This window comes from Xiphophorus hellerii, chromosome 17, assembly GCF_003331165.1.
Source record: "Xiphophorus hellerii strain 12219 chromosome 17, Xiphophorus_hellerii-4.1, whole genome shotgun sequence".
Classification (NCBI taxonomy): domain Eukaryota; kingdom Metazoa; phylum Chordata; class Actinopteri; order Cyprinodontiformes; family Poeciliidae; genus Xiphophorus; species Xiphophorus hellerii.
The window spans coordinates 12,326,535-12,340,384 of NC_045688.1; the positions used below are offsets into that span (position 1 = coordinate 12,326,535).

General features: G+C 41.3%; 1 protein-coding gene across 9 annotated transcripts in view; it reads right to left on the minus strand.

The window, feature by feature from the left end:
* Positions 1-13,850, minus strand: part of foxp2 (forkhead box P2) — a 118,150-nt gene that overhangs the window by 40,118 nt on the left and 64,182 nt on the right. For all 9 annotated transcript variants that reach the window (XM_032589151.1, XM_032589155.1, XM_032589150.1 and 6 more), the window contains one exon: positions 6,839-6,928. In XM_032589151.1, the coding sequence (XP_032445042.1) occupies positions 6,839-6,928 (90 nt within the window). The remainder of the gene's footprint in view (positions 1-6,838; positions 6,929-13,850) is intronic.

The following is a 13,850-nucleotide window of genomic DNA, read 5'->3' on the forward strand; positions in this document are numbered from 1 at the left end:
TTTACACACAGAGAGACAGGGAAAGATTAAGAAATCAGGAAAAGAGGGCAGAAACCCCACCACTTTCATCATTGTTTGGCAAAACGCAGATCCCCGTGGTAGCCTGTTGACTTGTGACCTCTTGGCTCCCTTATAGTTGCTGCTCATCTGCCAGTCAATTACAGCGATACTGATAGCCAGGACGCTTCCTTTAGCAGAACAACAGTGCTGGTAAAGCTGGCAGGATTCAACTCTGACGTTTAAGTACGCGGCCTTGCAAAAGTATTCACATCCCAGCCACATTTTCTCACATTAAAGCAACTCATTTTAATCTATTTCACTGAGATTATCCGTGATAGAGAACTAAGTGGTGCACAACTGTGAAGTGGAAAGAAACAGATTCATTACTTTGAAAAATATGCTTTAAAATACAAATCTGAAAAGTGTATGCATTTGGATTACTACCCCACTAACTTGATGCCCCTAAATAAAGTAATTTCCAACCCAATGCCAGAAAGTGGCTTAGCACACAATTTGGTGGTGGTGGCATCTTGATGTGGTGGATGCTTTTGCTCAGTAGGGACAGGGTAGCTAGTGAGAGTTGACAGGATGATGGGTGGAGCTAAATGTCTGTATTTTGTAGAAACACATTTTGCTGCAACAGCACACCTAGATCTGTTGGGGTATGTCTCTGCCCATTTGTCAATTTTTCTTTGCAAAATATTTGATCAGCTGATCACTGATTCTCTGTTGGATTGGTGTCTGAACTTTGTTCAATTCTAGAACATGGCAATGTTTTGATCTAACCTATTAATCTGAAGCTCTGACTGTATGTTTACTATTGAACCACTTTCCCAGTTGTAAATCATTTTCATCCTCTTGCACATTTTCTTTCAGAACTGTGCTTAGCTCCACCCATTTTCCCACCAACTCTGATGGAAAAACTTTCCCATGCCATTACTATGTTTCACCATGCAAATGGTCTGTTCAAGGTGATGTACATTTGGACTTTATTTACTAATCAGGTGACTAAAAGCAGTTTGTCGTACTGAATGCATCAGAGTAAAATAGCTTGAATCTACTTTTTTTCCCCAGATTTTCTTTTTGCTATATTTTGAAAATGCATAATTTTTATTCCTCTTTACAGTTTGTCTATGACAAATTGTAAAACAGTTAAAGGAGTATTAATACTCCCCCCCCCCCAAAAAAAACGACATAAAAATTAAACATGGTGGACAAGTAGAGCATCTGAGTTTAAATCAAACATGCATACATGGGATCATGTCTCCAACACATGTTCGGCTTCTGGAGATCGATATTCTAGTTCGTCAATCGTAAAGTTAAGTGGATTACTGAACGTTTTCCTAAATCAATTTCTACTGCAGTTTGGCAGGAGTGCACAGGAACTGCAATTTATAATAACATAAAGACCCATCATGTAAAAGCATCTAATAGAAGTCCCAGAGGAGCTTGGGATGGGCTTAGCACAATTTCCATATTGATTTATCTCTACATGTAAAAACTTACTGATTAGGCCTTGTGAATCCACTGTTCACTGGTGTGCACCTCATGCACATTGTTTGCTTCATTATCAGTGCACACCGTCACACCTTTATCAGAAAAAAAAACTGGCACAGTTCTCTCCCCACTGATGCTTACCAAACTCCCTAAAGGGGTGCAACAGTAAGAGAGTGAGATGGATAGAATTAAAAGGAAACTGCAGCGAGAGGAGAGAGTTGAAATAGAAAGTGTGAGAGCAGGTGACGGGAATGTTGGTATGCGTGTGTGTGTGTGTATGTGGATTTGGGGTGGATGATGGGGGAAGGTTGGGGGACATTTTCCTCTGATGTTGCAGGTAATATGGCCTCCACTGGATCAGCCTCTTCATCAGTGACACACAGTAAATTACAAGTGCTTCAAGCAGCTCAGTGAATTATAGTTCATCACTTGGAAAGGCTTTCCCCCCTCACCACCGGGGCCCAGGCGTATCAGATCTGCCGGTTAGGATCCAATTAACACCCTGGCCAGAATCATCTGATTGCATGTGTAAGGGCTGGTATAACTCGTTTATTGCACCCATGTATCTTCTGTCACAAGGTAAATTTGTTGCTGCTACATCAAAGGTCTGAGCTACTTTTTTTTTTATCCCTCCCTCTCACTTTCTCTTGATCCCTCAAACTCAGCTACCTCGCCTTGGGGTTGCATTTCAACTTCTTTTGCATCACAATGATGAACCTACTCTGTCCTCGCAATTTAGCAATCTTGTCCTGTAGGTGTTGTAAATGCAAGAGAAAAAAAAAGATGAGGTAGGGTAGGGAGTAAGAGGGAGAGGGGGGCGCATGAAAAAAAAATCTTGTTTTCTGGTTACAAAAGAAGCAACCAAGGGTGTTTGACTTAAAACATGCTGACGTTTTTTTTTTTTCACTCCCTCTCTCTCTCTTTCTTTCTTTCTTCCTCAGAGTCAACACAAGTTTTCCTCATGAATAACATAATACCCCCCACCCCCAAACCCTCTAGTTTTTGCTGTGATAATTTTTCTCTATTTTCAGATGCAACCAGAGGGGATGCAGTGGAAAGATATATTCATAAATGTAAATGTGAACTAGCATCCTTTTCACCAAGCACACTGGAGTAAGCCATCCTGTACTTGAGCACCGAGACCCTTTAAAAGACGTGCGCTTCCATTGAAATGATATTGGCTCGCTGCTGAAATGTGTAAAGTTGACCTTTAAAAGTGTGACACTTCCTGAGATGGCCCAGTGCCCACAGCTACTCTGACTGGTCTGGGCAGACAGCTGCAAACACAGGAGAAAGGCGCCAAAAGCCAACATCCTTCACGATCCATAAAGCCTTTCTACTTTGAAACGAATGTTGCACAGATGGAACCAAAGTTATTGGTCTCATAAAAGTGCATTCACAGCTTGACAGTGTGTGAGGGTGACCACGGTGGTCGTAGCAGCCACTTGGGGCAAGTTGCCTGGCTCTGGATGATGCAGGATACAACTTTAATCCCTGCCAGAGGAGGTCGGGCTGCAGGCTCACATTATCGAGCTTCCATTCAACACTGGCAAAGTAAAGTCTGGGCTGTTTTAAGTGCACCTCAGAATTCCTACACGGTCTGAAAAAGCATGGGATGGGACTGACATATTTTCTTTGATTCACAGATTAAGTTCACTTCACTTCCTTCCTTCCTACCTCCCAACACACCAAATATTTATTTCCTTCTTTTTCCTTCCTTCCTTCCTTTCCTCCTTACTTCCAACCCACTGAGTCCTTCCTTCCTTCCTGCCAACCCACCAAATCTCTGCTTCATGCATGTCTTCCTATACTAAATGTTGTACTTAAGTGTTTAAAATCAGGAAAGAAACGGACTGAGAAATGAAGATTTGAGTTTGGAGAAGGAATCTTGACATGAAAACCATGCAGGGAACAATTCCAAATAGTGTCTTGCGATCATTTAAATGTCTAATCACCGACCGTCATAAAACTACTCAGACCACCTTCGCAGCAGAAAACTTTAAGAGTTACTGGTCATGTTTGCATACGAGTGAAAGGGAGTGTAAAGATGTATTATGTACACGCGGGCTTGAGCGAAACAACTTCCACATTCATAGGCCTCTGTAATCCCCTTCATATCTCCTTGTCCGCATTTCTTTATTTGTATTCTAAATGTCAGTGTATAAATGCCTTTTGGGGTGTGTGGCGGAGTGAAAACATCAGCAAAGAGAAGAGTGGAGATGAGCAATGGTAAAAGAAAAAAAAAAAAAGGAGCACAGACAAGAGGGTGCTGTGCCTTGGGAGAGCCGTGTAAGCAGCAGCCGGAGACAGGAGGATTTACAGGAAGAAATAGGTGTTTATTGAGTGCTCCCGTGGGCTTACTGGGTAATAATAGACCTGTCACATAACGCAAATGTGGAGAAACAGCTTCTGTGTGTGTGTGTGTTTGTTGGGCTGTTGTTGTTTTGTATCCTGCGTGTGTCTGCGTGTGTGTGCATATTTCCGTGGCAGAGCTGCCTGCCTCCGCATCATCAACTTCTGAGCAGCAATGACGAGCAAACGGATAGAATTAGTCAGGCAAGAGCCTTTAACTGCTAATACGAGTAATTAAAACTGCAAGCTGAGGCACTTAGATGCTTGTGTACTAAATAATTTACATGCCATGATCTATGGATCATTTCTCTCTCCTAAATAGCAACGACGGGAGAACAAGAGGAGGGGAAAACAGGCAGAGGATTTATCAGCGTCTTCTGCCATAAGCAGGATGTCATGGTTATATTAATCCTTTTCCCACTTTCAGCAGCACTAATCAGACAAGGGGATCAATCCGCGCCATTCCTCGGGTGGAAAACATGTAGCTTGATTGCCGCTGACTTTTATCTAGCTGTGAAGCTAATAAAATATTGCACTGTAGCGTCTGTTGTGGCCTCATAATCCAGGTAAATAACCCAGCTTTATTGAGTAAACTCCCTCAAGACAAGAAAACAAAAAAAAGAAGAAGAAAAAAACTGGCAGTGAAAAAAGGTGGTTTAATGAAGGAAGTTCCTCCTGCTTTACTCTGATATTTACACACAGGAGTATGTATGTATTATGGGAAAATGTCATTTGAAATGAGAGGATTCAAAGCTACTCAGCTGCATATTCCTACTGTAGAAATGAAGTTGAATTGGAACTCAGAATCAACAGTTCTTCTTTTTGTTTTTACAGTGCAACTCTGTGGGCGCAAACTTTTAGAACAAAGAGGTGACCATGTTAATAAAGGCTGGATCAACAAATGGACATGCAGAGAGCTTTACGGGCCCTCAGATTCCCACTGTCGACCAGTCAAGGATGGAGTAAGCAAATGTAAATATTCAATATTTACCATCTGTTGGTGTTATTACAGTACGGTGCTCGGACCTGGGTGGACAGTTATCAAGCCCCAACACATCTTTAAATTGATATGGGTCCACAAATCCTGTTTTGGATTTTGTGCACACACACATATAAGATCAAGATTGCGTTTGTTTGAATCTACACTGTCACGCAAAAGTAGTTTTTTTCACATTTTGCAACGTTACAAAAACAAATTTCAATATGTTGTACTTGGAAATAGAAAATTAAAGAAAATTCTCTGGTCAGATGAGATGAAAATGTAATATGCGAAATGAAAACGGCCAGAAAAGCTGTTAGGAGTTAATGGAGGATGGTTAGAGTCACAAAGAGAGCTGTGCTGGAACAAAACCTCTTAGAAGCTCAAAATAGCTTAAGAGCAAAGAAAATAAACCCACAATAAGATGGTTTATATCAGATAAGCATGTATAAGAATGGACCAGTCAAAGCCTATACATAAATTCTTGAACATTGCTGTTCATAAATACTGTCCGTCCTATCTGACTGATTCAAAGCTGTTTTGAAAAGAAACATTGGTATAAATTTTAGGTTTTAGGTGGCAGCATCATAATGTGGGAAAATGTATTTACACTAAGAACTGACTCAGGGAGTAGGGATACCAATGCATGTCAGACTTTTCATATTTATATTTGTTAAAAATGTTGAAAATCATGAAAAGAAACAATCCCCACAGTATGACACTACCACCACCAAATAATCTATAGTCAGTTTTCTGTCACTCATTGGAAAGTGGTTCCAATGCATCGTCTTTAGGTGTGTCAAAAGTGTGTGGGGATGTGTGTGTGCGCGTGTGTGTGTGCAAGCTCTGTACATCAGCAAGATTTTTTTTGCAGTTCATCAGCAACAAAATGTAACAAGTTGATAGGGTTATAGTTATTTTGCAGGGCACCGACTCACTTCGGATCCCACAGACTCCAAAAGCTACATACGTACCGCAGTTTCAAGGTGCAATTTGGATGCTTCCGTCTGTGAAAGGCCTATCAATATTAACACATTTGAGGAGTCTGCGCTGAATAATTCAAGGAAGAAATATGACAGAAGAGTCTTTGGCAACCTTATCTCTTCACCGGTGTGTAATTAGATACACGGGGGTGTGACTCCAATTCAAGGTGTCGCCATTGTTAGACTGTGAAAATATCAACGGGTGAGGTTAACGCCAATTTCCCTGTCATTAATGAAATGCACAGAGCTTCCTAATGAGGTAAACCACTGCTCCTTGATAGTACTTATTAGCCGAGAGCAGGGCACAAGCTCTCACACTTCAATTTCAAACCTCTAAAACTATGACAAATATAAATATATACATATATGAAAAATAGGAGCAGATGTCAAGGGGCCTTACCTAATTTGATAGAAGAGTAAACTAACTAACTGCCTTGTTGACGTAAACGAGTGGGATGAAGAGAATGCTCATGTGAGAAAAATATCTTAACACCGGGAAGAAAGAGGGTGGCAGGCGGCGTGTGCGTGGACCAGAGTGTGAAGGGGTGCGCCGGCATATGTGTGACCTTTTCCGACTCACTGACAACAGAAATAGACAACCCTACAAATCAATAAGGTAAATTAGCACCGAAGGGGGGAAAAATGACAGGCGGATAAAATTAGCTGTGCGACCGGCTACTCAGACTGACACACATTTCAAACAATAACCAACCTAAGGATTTCCTGTGTCAACAACGCATGGATCTGGTGAAGAATGCAGAAGCAGATTACTAAATAACCTTTGGATGTGCTCGTCACAAGAATTTCCGACTCGATTGACACGTACTCTGAGTAAAGCTTGTACTTTTCTTTGTTGTATTACTCTTGCGAGGTTTCATGGGACTGACTTGTTCATCTTAAAAGATTCTCGTCCGAGGCTTGCGTGGGCAAACCAAACACGCTTTGTGGAACAGAGGAAATCTTCTTTATGCGGAGGAGCACATATTACGAATGGACTTTTGAGATTAGACGGAGGGAACTTCTTTACCTGCAGTGGACGCTGCTTGTCCTGGCTCTTTGGAGATTTCAGGCCACTGCCTGGCTGCTGCAAGAGTAATTGCCTCGCTGCTTGTAGTGCCTGGGAAGACGAGAGCACAACACAAAAGGCATCTTGAAAGATGGAGATGACTGGGAAAACATTTCACATCTTAAGTAACAAACGGCACCAGAGATATGTTTCAGTAACAACTCGTACGGCTACGACCACAAATAAATACGGTTTGTCTGGAGCACCTCTGAAGAAGTAGGGGGGATGACGGGGAGTAGAATTGACCTGTCTAGTGTGTGCTCAACTGAAATATCCACTTCCCTCTGCAAATTACCACCACATTTGCATATTCATAATATCAATGTGAAGTAGAGGCAGCACCATGTGAAGTGTCCCTGGGAGCTGTAATTAAAGTTGACAAAATCAACATCAGATTACATTTAGAATGAATTAACCGGCAGTCCGCGTTTTACACTGTGCATTAAGGGTGCTTATGTGCCGCGGATGGGTAGATAGATGGAGAGATTAATAGATTCCCCTTCTTGATAAAGAAAAAAAATTACTACACAGCTGTTTACACATGTCTGGGAGTATTTGAAGTTCGCCTTGGCAAACTGTATGATTTTTCATCAACATGAGTTGAGATGGGGAAATGATATGCGATGTTGCGTTCACAAGAACTAGACCAGATTTGAGCAACAGTTTGGAAAACCATGAGGATCCTCCCCATCCCCCCCTTTTTTAAAAAATTATTTTCACTTAAAGTAAAAGATTCACAGATCCTAAACTGCATTTTTACACATATGTAATTGTTGAATGCTCCATTGCAGTTTGGATACAGCTATAAACGTCAAATTGTGAGAACAATATCTTTCTAAACAAAAACGTATCCAAAGGGCTCCTTTTTTGTCTTTTCCAAAACAAAATCAGGGTTCTGGAAGCATAAAACTTCACCAAGGTCATTTAAAAGGTCAAAAAAGCCCTTTAGCTTATTGATAAATGGAAACTACAAAGCAGATGCAAAGCATCAACATTAATAGTCAGATACAGTAGTTGAGTGTTGCCCAAAGAGAAGCTCTATCAACACAACAGGGCAATTCAAGGACTTATTCCTTTCTTACTTGAACATAGGAATCTCAAAAATAGATTCAATAGGATGTCAAGCTAACACATCACCAAACAACAACAAAAGACAACTCAGTACAGCAATAACAAGTGGAATTATTCTCATGAGATTGTGTGCAACACCCAGAGTAAACAGATTTGCTTATTATTACACAATGTGTTAAAGAGAAAACAGAATGATGAGAATCAAAGACACTGAGGACGCAGTTATTTCTTTACGGTTTCATGGGCTTACAGCTCCCCTCCTGCTCCGTGGTGAACAAGCAGGCTGGGCGAGCAACTTCACACGATTCTTCAAGAGAAGCAGGAAAGAGGCTGGCAGTAAAGAACACTCTGCACATACAGATGCTCCACACAACAGAATAGCTTGTTCTGCGCTGGTCTACAAGCATCAAGCTGGAGTAGCACAACAACTTCACAGGTTTTTGGGCTTTTTTGCTGTTGTTGTCGTTTTGTGTTGTTTTTGAATCGAGGAGGCAATGGAAAATAAAACTCAGGCAGAGAGTGACACTTCCTTAAGAACCACTGGTCCTCATTTCATTCCGGAGCTTGCCAGTATCCATGACAACGGCTGCTTTGACAGGGCGTGCATATGGCGCAGCTCAAGCCAGCTGGTGGGAACAATGTTTGAACTAGTACATTGAGATCCTGAGCAAACAGGAGGAGAAGACAGGAGACAGACAGAGAAAAGGCAGAGGGGGGGAAAAACCAGGGAGGGGAAGGAGGAGTGGGAAAAGTTGCCACATCTTGACCCCCCAGGGAACACATCCAATCCCCCCTCACCCTCCCACTCTGCTGATCAATTATGAAAAGACAGAGCTCAGGAGGTGCCTTGAGAGGTGGAGGTAGAGTTGGGGAGGGAGCTGTCTGGCTACTTAGGAGGAGCCAGGGCTTCTGATCTGAAGTAAACAAACACATTACACTGGCACTGGGTCCTAACTGCATTGATCCGTCTGTAAAAAGGAGCCCAGTCGCCACTAGTTTATATACATGCGAGTGTGTATGGTGGCTGTAAGCTGAGCCTTTGCCTTTTCTTCCAAACACACACCTTTGTAGACATCATCAACCGCAGCGATCTGGCACGCACAAAGTTTTCGCGTTGGCTGGGAAATCAAATGTGTTTTTTTTCTCCCCCCTTTTTCTTTTCTCCTTTTACCGAGCATAAAAGACAACATAAATTCCTTGAATGCAGCCAATCACTTTGCTAATTAAAACACAGGGCCCAATTAATCTCACCATGATTGGTGAATCAAAGTAATTATAAGGCTTATTGAGTCCTGCACACAGTAGTTAGAGGGGAGGGTTGCTTGATGAGTGCGACTCAAGGTAGCTGTCAGGGGGGAATGTTTATCCGTGTGCGAATCAATAATGACTCACTGTGTTAGAGCCAAAGTCAAGAAAGCTTCTCGATATGTTATGCACGGTCAAGAGAACAAAAGGGGGGGGACATCTTTTAACAACACTTTCTTGCTAAAGTGTTCATATCCGTTAAACTCAACACATTTTGTTTCAAACAACTGCATTTTTGGGGAGGGTCTTATATGACAGGAAAATGCAAAGTAAAATTAAGAAGCTAGAGAGTCTGTATTTTGTTGAACTACCTTTCATCACAGCATTGCCAAGTTGAGGCCATCGTAGTTACAACATGTTGCTGTGGAGACGCTGACCAGCTTTCCTACTTGAGTTCTCTGAGATGGAACGATATAAAGTATATAAAACAACATGGTGCTGTGTATTCAAACCCCTTGAACTTTTTCACATTTTGCCACGTTAAAACCACAAATTTCAGTGTTTTTTTATGTGAGTTTATTTGTGATACCACAAGACAAAGCAGCTGCCATGTTTATAGCACTTTGTAACTTTATATTGTGAAAAGAATACTTTTCCAAAAAGCTTTGTTCATGGCAAGTATATACATAGGGAGATCATCTATGCCAAGCTTATTAAAAAAGAAAGAAGCCTCCTCATACCGAGGACTTCTCCAAACATAACACAGGCCTTATCAACACCGGACAGAACTTTTCCACAGTGGCTCGTCATGTCTGCAACCGTCTGGCACCTCCTCCATGGAATTGGGGTTAGCCATTTTTTTCGGAAAGTGTGTGATGGTGTGGAAGGTAAAAAGAAGGGGGTATTGGGGGGGAATGAAAGTTCTGTCCCCTTCACTTTCACTGGCTCTGAGTATTCAGCCATTACAGTAAAAAGCACCAATTTGTGCCACCCACTTCTCGCTCCGCATACATGGTGCAGCTAAAGCCCTTCTGAAAGCACAAAAAGGAAAGTCATCAAAAGTTGGCTGAAGAGCTGCCAGAGCAGACAAGAATAACACACACAGACAGACACACACACACACAAGTACTGATGCGCCAACTATTTAACCTGGGTTGCTATGCATGAAAAAATGACATTCCCAGTCTATTAATTCATACATTGTATAAACAGCACAATGTGACACATTCTTAGAATGAGAGAGCACGGCAGACGGTGCAAAAGAGGGAAAAAAAAGAGCCAGGCCCCCACTATATAAATAACAAGGCACTCATAGGCATATTTGATGTTGATATCCATCACTGAGGCTGGAAAAGGGGGAAAAGAAATACAGGGAGGGAAAATAACACAGCGCGACCAAGACCGCGACACAGGGATCCTTATGAAAATAAGATTCAGCCCAAATGGATCTGGTGTAATTGGTTTCAGATAGTGAGGTCAGGGAGAAAGGCGACACAGGCAACTATTATGCGAATCGAACTGAGAAACAAGAATGTTTACACAGGCATTCCTCTCCTACATTAATAGGCATGTAGAGATCACAAGAGAGGGCGCAAAAGGAGAAAGTGAGAGGAGGCTACCCCTCGTCTTACTTTCCCACTGGAGTTCTGCCGGAACATGGTAATAAGCAACCATCACAATGCAGCTTTGTAGGAAGCATGCAAAGATCTTAAACAAGCATGAAATAAATTATTAGGTGCTTTAATACTGGGCCAAACCATTGCAAATCTCCAGATTGCTTACTGCATGTGGCCGGCGGGGTGAGAAAGGAAACAAACCGAAGCATGGCGCTCTTTCAAATCCACATGGAGACAGCAGGCTATTTAGCCATGACATTGGAAATGTTTGCGGGGCTGTGACATTGTGTTTGGACAGTGCAGATCACTTCCTGACTCAAATCACACTGGGAGTTGTTGTTATTAGGGGATTTAGCTGATATTGGAATGATGACACACGCATGTAATATCCAGCTCTCAACAGGTACTTCTTTACAGAATGCCTCCACGTTGCAGAAAGCAGCTGTAAACAAGCAGTCAGTTGTCGATCAGTGAGAAATGGGGTTGCATCAGGGCTAACACGACTTATCTCGAGTGTGCTGAACAGATACTTTGTGTGGATGCGTGTGTGTGTGTTTGTTTTGGGGAGTAAAAAAGACTATGTGTAACTCTGGAAAAACTCCAGCTGAGCTGACAGCTTTGACAACTCTCACTCGCACACACTTCCTGCGTAAGAATATACATATACACACGCACGATGCAGCTTCGCCAGGCTTATCCATCTTTGCTTCCGAGAAAACAGATTCAGGGGGAGGTGGGGTGTGAATAAGAAAAGAGAGAAAAAAAAAACAGGCCAAGCGAGATAAAAATAATGTAAAAAAAAAAAAAAAGTTTGTTGATTCTCATGTCATATCTGCGTTAACACAGATGCTTCAAATAAAAATGTATAACATGATTCAACTGCTTTTATTTAAAATAGAAAAACAAATATTATTGGTACTACTGCTAAAATAATCTCATGTTGATGGTACTGTTTCAATAATGTTGTCTATGACATTGTTATTTTGACACATACGATAATCACAAATAGAGAATTTAAATCTATTTGTTTTCTAGTGTTATTCTGCTGTTTGGAGAATAGCACAAATATAAAAATCTATGATTAGCTGGTTGGACAGCAAGACACGGAGCTTGTACCTCGCTAATTCTGATTTTAAAACAGTGTTACCATAGCGAGTGATGGGCGGCATTCCTTTGGTTTCCTCAACATGACTGCACTTTTTAGCAACCATAAATATTTCCCACCAGGAACATCTTTCTTTTTTTTGTAAGCGGGGGATATTTAAAATTTTACACCGCCCAGCAATGGGTCGGGGAGGGGAAGTGTTGTGTGGCTATGTTTTTTACAGCTGAGTAGGCATGGGCTGAAGGAGATTTTCACTTGCAATTATTTCCACATGTGCAGAAATGAAGCATTTGGATTTTTACAGGTAAATTGTTATCCGGAACATTTGTTAATAGTTATTTTGAGTGTGATAAAAGTACAGGAAACTTGCTCAAGTATTTAGACTATCTGCTCAGGTAGCCAGCCTGCAAACCACTGCTTTACAGAAGTTCTGGTTGTAGCGTACCAGTTGTAGTTTTAAAAACATTAGCCTGGTCAGAATGGTGCTTGGTGCTCCTCTAGTTTTCATACCATGGCCTTCTGTGTTTTTATCAAAATATTTCCAAATTCCCATATTAGGATGTCTTATATTTGAGTTTAACCTTGTGGCATCTAGTACAGTCTGCAGCAACAGGTTGAGGAGGGGCCAATGGTGTGTTTTGCTATGCTCCAAACACATGAAAAACAATGAATTGTCGTTTGTCTGGCCTCCCATTTATGGGACTTTAAACCCTAGAATTGCTCTAGGAAAATGCTCATGATGTTACCTAAAATAATAATGGCTAATTGGGCAGATGCTACTTGCCTCTTGGTAGAATCTATATGCTCTAAGAACTAAAATATTTACACCCTATCTTCTTATGTTTGAGTAAATTCAGCACAGCTGGAAGGCTGGATATACAATTGGCAGAGTTGGAAGGGGAAGTGGAAAAGATTGGTGGGTGGAAATATCCCACACAAAACTTTAATGTAAAACACAGGCTAAGTTAGTGAAAAGTAAGAGCATACCCTAAGTAACTCAGCAGTGTGAATGAAAATGTTTTTAATCTTATATAAAGCTCAGAGTTTTTGATGGCATTCAAAAATGGCACAAGAATCAAGAGTTATTTAAGGGTTATTTAACCACAAAAAGATTGGGACTCAAATTTGTAGGATTTAGTTCCTGAAACCAAGTACAGAGATAGAAAATACTTGGAGGAAAAAACTCACTGGTGGAAATTTCTGGTGCTGCTTAATGATTTCACCAAAGTGGATTGTTTGGCGCTGATAAATGGGAGACAAATGTCAATGATGTCATAAAAAAAAAGTTCCAACAGAAATACGCGGGTGATTGCTCAGACAATATTTCCATGGGACAGAATAAAAGAACAAACCCGATAGAAAGGAGAATTTGGAAAGCATGCAGGAGTAATGAGCATTTTAATGTATGACTCGATAAATCAACAGTCCGTGGAGAATCTGCCTGGGCCTCAGGACAGAGGTAAAAACATCCAGCAGAACAATGGGCTTCTGTGTCCCACTCCGTTACCTCTGTCTTCATATTTTCAGCTACTTCAGTTCCCTCTGTCTCAAATAAACTCCATCTTATGCACATCTGCATTGTTGGACTTTTACCTCTTAAAGGATACTGAGCCCTTTGCAGAAAAAAAAAAAAAATCTTGCAAATTGATTGCTAACTCTTTTCCTAACCATCGCTTTGAATCCATCTGTTCCTCCTCTGTTCCCTTTCCTGACACTCATTTCACAATATTCATTTCTTCCCCTTCGTCTTTCCTCTCCTCCCCCTCTCTCACCTCTTGTTTATTGATTCTCTAGATTAAGAATTCCTAGGGTGACGGATTGTAACACACAAGCATCAAATTATTTTGGGGTGTGCTTATTTGCCTTTCCCTTGCATCTATTTGGCCTGTGTCTGTAGACAATTATGCCTACCCAGTCCCAGACTCAGGTGCTAATA